This window comes from Pundamilia nyererei, unplaced genomic scaffold (assembly GCF_000239375.1).
Source record: "Pundamilia nyererei isolate P.nyererei 1_Seehausen unplaced genomic scaffold, PunNye1.0 scaffold00177, whole genome shotgun sequence".
NCBI classification, from domain to species: Eukaryota; Metazoa; Chordata; class Actinopteri; order Cichliformes; family Cichlidae; genus Pundamilia; species Pundamilia nyererei.
The window spans coordinates 950235-955842 of NW_005187578.1; the positions used below are offsets into that span (position 1 = coordinate 950235).

The window sequence follows — 5608 nt, forward strand, 5'->3', positions numbered from 1 at the left end:
ATGTTGAAGTCCTGAGGCTCGTCACACTGAGGACCTTTGTATCCTGCGTCACATCTGAGTCGGACACACGACAAGACTGTGTGATGTCACATGTTACATACTTTAGGATTGTGTAATAGTTTTGTGTTTGTTTCATGATTTAAACTTTGACATTTCACACTTTTACCACCACACTTCTGATGACATCCATTAACTTTGACTCTAGTAAAAACAAACGCTTCATTTTTATGTATTTATTTGAAACATTTACAGCGGAGGCCGTTACAAACCTGCAGGTGGCCATGTTGTACTTGTTGATCTCACATTTCCCGTGAACGCAGAAGCCGGAGAAGCTGTCGGCACACGGGATGGACATTCCCGGGTAGAAACCTTCTCCGTGATCCACAATCCTGGTGTCTGAAAGGACGAAACGAGAAATCAGAGACACAAGGTGAGAACAATAAAGGGATTTTTATTATTGATTTACATTTTATTACATATTGATTCATAGTTTCTGTATCAAACACAAATCTTTACCACAATGCTGATAATGATTTGTTAGATTTTCCTTTGTAAGCTTTTCATTTTCGTTAGTTTCTTCACTTTTTTCTATATTTAACGGAACAAATCTTCCATAGTTTGTTTTGTGATGTTTATTTGATTGAACTAGGCTGTTTTTCATATTTGGCCTAATCTGATCTCACAGCAGTTTGTGAAACAGTCACAACCTGTAATCTGCTGATGTGTGTTTCTGGACAGCGACCTTGAACACGGCGTTTAATCTTACAGGTCTACAAGTGTGAATGATTTTCCATTTTAAAAGGTAAAAGCAGTTTGTAGTAGGAGCTCGGAGGGATGGTGGTAGAGACCCACGATCAGATTTTCACACATCATTTAAACACAACATAAAGAGGCTCATAACCAGCAGCCTGTCACCTGGTTTGGCTCAAGTGTTAAACGGTAATTGTTTGGGGTTTGAAAAAGCCACGTTTATTTTAAAGCTTCGTTTGAGCCTCCCCACGGTCTCAACCCCAGATTTGTGTGTCTGACATAAAACATATTTCATGCCAGCGAGGACAAATTTGTGATAAAGTGTTTCAATAGGAAATAAGTCCATTTGTGTGAAATAAAGAGGAGACAATAGATTCACTACATGATGATTTAAAGACCTGAGACTGGGCTGTAACAGTGATTTCCCATCTTTGGGATAAATAAAGCACATCTTACTTTATTTGATCTTATATCATAATTTTGTAAAGATATATTTGGTAATTTGAACACACAGACACGTTTCATTGAGTTTGACTGTGACGTCGCTCATCTTACATTCAATTAACGAACATTATTAATATAATAACAATATACTGTTGTTTTTTAATGTTAAAGCTAAATTTGGTAAAAGCAGATCTACATTTTATGCTCCTAATAATAATAATAAATGAAGTGCTGTGCCACAAACGGAGTCATCTGCTGTGCGCTGCAGCGCTGTGCGAGGGCATAAATCCTAATAAGTCACACAGATCTGTCTCTCCGTGCTATGATTCACTGCAGTCTTAGAGGAAAAGCTGACAAAGCAAACTGTGCTGCTCATTAAAGTGACTGAAACGTTATATACCAAATCCACATTAACATGAAGGAAGCTGTTAACAAGAAGCCGCCTGTGTGTGCGTGTCACCGATTTTAAATTCTGCTGTTCGCCATGTTTATGACGGCCGCGATGACATCTCAGAGATTCGCGAGCTTAAGACTGTCTGAGTGCTGCTGGATGAAATGTTTGAACGAGATTATAGGACAACCTGACTGACAGTGAGAGCAGCGCCGCCTGCTGGCTATGAGAAAGGACGCGTGACTTAAATCCGCGTTTTACATCCAGACTGAAGTAAAATCACATAAAGTAGAACAAATGTGCATTCTTTTTAGTGGCAAGCAGGGGGCGCTCTGTGTGGCAGCAAACCCTTCTGTTCCTGTTGGAAAAGGATCCTCTGCTCTGATCCTAGTGAACACTTTCCCGATGAGATAATGAACTTCTCTGCTTTGGCTCATTTTGGAAAAAACATCAAGCCCATCTTATAAATTTTATTCCCTCTCAGAGTCAGAAAAATCGATCTTTTAAGCCGCCTGTGGTAAAACGTTGTTTTAAAAGGTTTTTTTGTGAGTGAACTTCTTCACTCCCTTTTTGAGTTGAGCCTTTTTAACCTTTCACTGTCTTTGGGAGCCGTGAGTGATGAAAGCTTGTAGTGAAGGGCAAGTAGGGACACGCCGCGGTTTGATTCATTCGTCACTGAATGATTTACTTATTTGAAGGACAGGCGCCGATGTGGTGAAGGTCACCTGAACGCCGCACAGAAGGAGAAGCTCAGCCTTTCTCAGCTCTTTATCGGAGGCAGAAATGTGTTGCTGTGTCCTTCCCTGTTTGCGATGTAGACAATGCCGCAGTTTAATCCCGCGCTTCTTTTGTCCGAGTTAAAACTCGGAGCGAAGGAGCTGCGGAGGAATCGCTCCCCCTGAGACGTTTCATGTAAATGCACGGCGAGCTCTGCAGATAATAAAACGCTTTAGATTTTGTTTCATCTCCTCTTTGATCTCCAGACTCAACACTTGCGTCGTGCAGCTGATGGTTAAGGCTCTGAAATGCCTCATTCTGCTCCTCTAATCTGCATGTTGACTTATGAGAAATCACACAGTCGCACCGGGATCAGGCTTAAAAAACTGTGTACTTTCTTTCTTTCAGAGCTGTGCATTTTGATTTCCTGCACTTTGTTTCCTGCCCCCCTCTGAGGACCTTATTGTGTATTAAGGAGATTTTCATTAGGTTTTATCCTGCTGCTGTTGCTCCTCAGCAGGTTCAGACGCAGGTTAACAGGCTGCCGAAAGGCCGCAGGAAGTTTTACCGCATTAGAGGCAGGAAAAGTGGATTTACAGTGTGGTTATATAATATGAGCAAATACAAACAGAGTCCCAGAGGTTGTTAATGCGCAGACTGCTAGCCATGCTAGCGGCTCAGCTCTGTGCATATCCATCACATAGTGACACAGACTGAATAACAAGTAGAAGCTCGTGTCTGGATGGACGGCGTCCTGTAATTGTTCATTTAATGCCATCGTTAGGTCAACATACCTGTGGTATGAATGCAAATCTGCACTGACAGGAAACTCTGTCGCTGCCAACAGTAATCTGATTCCTGAAACTATCTTTTCAAGATTCAGTTTGACTGCCCTCAGTGTCTCGGTGTTCTCATATATGCATGATGCTAATGATGCTCAGGTTTGACCATAGGGAACAAAGACACTGACGTACAGGTAAAAGCTGTGCTGACACACTGCACAACCTCTTCCTAATGGGGTCATTCTTGGCCACTGGAGGCTCCATCCCCACAGACTCTCATGTTAAAATGTCCATAAAGAGTTCATCTTTTAAGGCTTTTCTAACAGCTGGCTGTAGCTGTTAGCGCTCTGCTAGCTGAACTGGACCTCTCATGCATGTTTGTGGTGTTGGAAGGAGTCTGCTCCACTTTTGAGGAGTCAAATTAAACGCTACATTTTTATGTGAATCAGTGCTAATTATCAGGTGCAGTTTACAGACGTATCTTGCAGTGTTAGCTGATAACTTGCTACACTATCCTCTCCTCTAAATCATTTTTAGCTTTGTGATCCACGCTGGAAGTCACACACAGTCAGAGCAGTTTACAGTACATTATTTTTCTTTTTCATTTTTATTGACTATAAATACAAAATCAAGTGTTTGGAAAGCTGCATGGAGCTTTGAGGGTGTTGTGCTATTTTGTGTCTGAACCTCTACAACACAGCTGGAGAGAGCAGTGTTCGTATGACTCACAGGGGCAAAATAATAGGGAAAAAATCAGGTGGAAATAATCCAACATTTTCCGTTAACTTGCAGAGTGCAGCAAACCTGGCAAAAAAGGAACATGAGGCGTGTTGAGCTTCCTTACCCAGGACGTTTCCTTTGAAAGGGCTGCCGTCGTCTTTCTTGCCCTGTTTTTCTTTATCAGCTGCAGAAGAAACAGAAGGATGGAGTCGGTTACGTTCAGAAATCCTCTCTAAATAAGCTCCAACAGTTTATTTTTTCCCAACGTGATGGAAAACAAAGATTTCAGCATTTCCATCAAGGCGACGGCTTGAGATCATTTCTATTTCCTCGGGTGAAACAGACACTGCCTGACCGCTTGACTTCCTCTTCGCTGTCTTGCATCGTGTCTTTTGTGATCTGTTTATTGACTCTGTGTGTGTGTCTGTGTGTTTACTCTTCAGGACAGACTAAAGGAAGTGAAAGATGTCGGGGGATGTTTACTCGCCATCTGAGTTTCGCTCTGTTAGAGTCGAGGTGGGTCAGTCTGATGGTCTGTGTGTGCTTTGTGTGGCCAACAGTGGTGGGTGCCAATAAACAAAGAAGCAGCAGGGTTTGGGTTCTTGTGTTGTTGTGGTTATTTTCCTGTTGACAGGCTTCATGTCTTCATGCCGTCTGCAGGAGGATCTGCTGCGAATGTTAAACAGGGCATACACTCCGGTTTGTACGTCTATCATTGTGGGGACCCTGGTATACATATAGCCCTTATCCACTGGTACCTACTTAGCTCGGCTTGACTCGGTTTGTAGACTTTTCCTATAAGGTGGTAGAACCCGTTTGCTCAGCCCGCGTTAAAAATGGATCCAAAAATGTGGTGTCACCAGTGGCCAGCCAATGGCGTCACTCGACGAGTCATGAAACTGACTCCTTAACAAAAATTAAAATGCCATTTTTGAAACCTGGCAACGAAGGAAATGTGTCGCATACAAATGATGTTACGAGACTTTTGGCCGCATTGCTACAACAACCCCATGCGCACAGGAGGTACAAACAAACCAAACTGAGTAGAGTCGAGTAGATACTGGTGGAAGCGAGGCTGCGGTGGACTCCCAGGACAATGTTTAATCATAACCTTTCGAATCCAGATGTCAGGATCAGAGGTATAGTTTAGTGAGAAACCAAGAACACGTCTACTCATTAGCTTAATTATGAACTATGTAACTCATTTCACGTCTTTACTGAGGTCAGAGAACAAGTTAACCCAGGGCTGTTCTCACAGGGCTTATTTTTTCATACTGTCAATTCATTATTTGATACTTTGGCCATGTTTGATATGATTCTCCACAAGTGGAACAGTGTACACATATAAATGGAAAATAAAATCCAAGAAAGATTTTATTTCACAGGGAATAAATTATAACAGCACAGCTTTCGTTTGCCTTTAGCGACTGACGAAACTTAAAATCTCTGTGTAAGTGATAACAGCGATTATCAGTGATCTCTTCTAAGTTGGGCTTTGTGCTTCAGGCTCTGTGCGTGCTCACATGTGGCAGTGTTTCCTGGGATATATGACTCTTCCACACAAAATGATCCCTATGAGTGTCACCTCCTCCACTCAGGAACATAGAGTGGACACAAAAAGTATAACAGTGAAATGCAACACTGTGCCAGTAGCATGAGAACTGGATACATTTAACCATGAACAGTTACTGTTCCACGGTTTAATACAGACGATGCTTTAGTTTGTCAGCAGATCAAAATGAAATCAGGTGTTCTCGATGCACGGTTCAGCAGTGTGAATAAACTCAGCAGCAGATTAGAATCA

At 42.2% G+C, this 5608-nt stretch overlaps 1 protein-coding gene across 1 annotated transcript in view; it reads right to left on the reverse strand.

Moving 5' to 3' along the window:
• Nucleotides 1-2: 2 nt before the first annotated feature.
• tmeff1a (transmembrane protein with EGF-like and two follistatin-like domains 1a) overlaps nucleotides 3-5608 on the reverse strand; it is a gene marked incomplete at its 3' end in the record, with an annotated part of 100394 nt that continues 94788 nt past the window's right edge. The window contains exons 7-9 of the mRNA XM_005746363.1: nucleotides 3929-3988; nucleotides 270-396; nucleotides 3-54 (exon numbers count right to left, since the gene is read on the reverse strand). Of these exons, the coding sequence (XP_005746420.1) occupies nucleotides 3-54; nucleotides 270-396; nucleotides 3929-3988 (239 nt within the window). The remainder of the gene's footprint in view (nucleotides 55-269; nucleotides 397-3928; nucleotides 3989-5608) is intronic.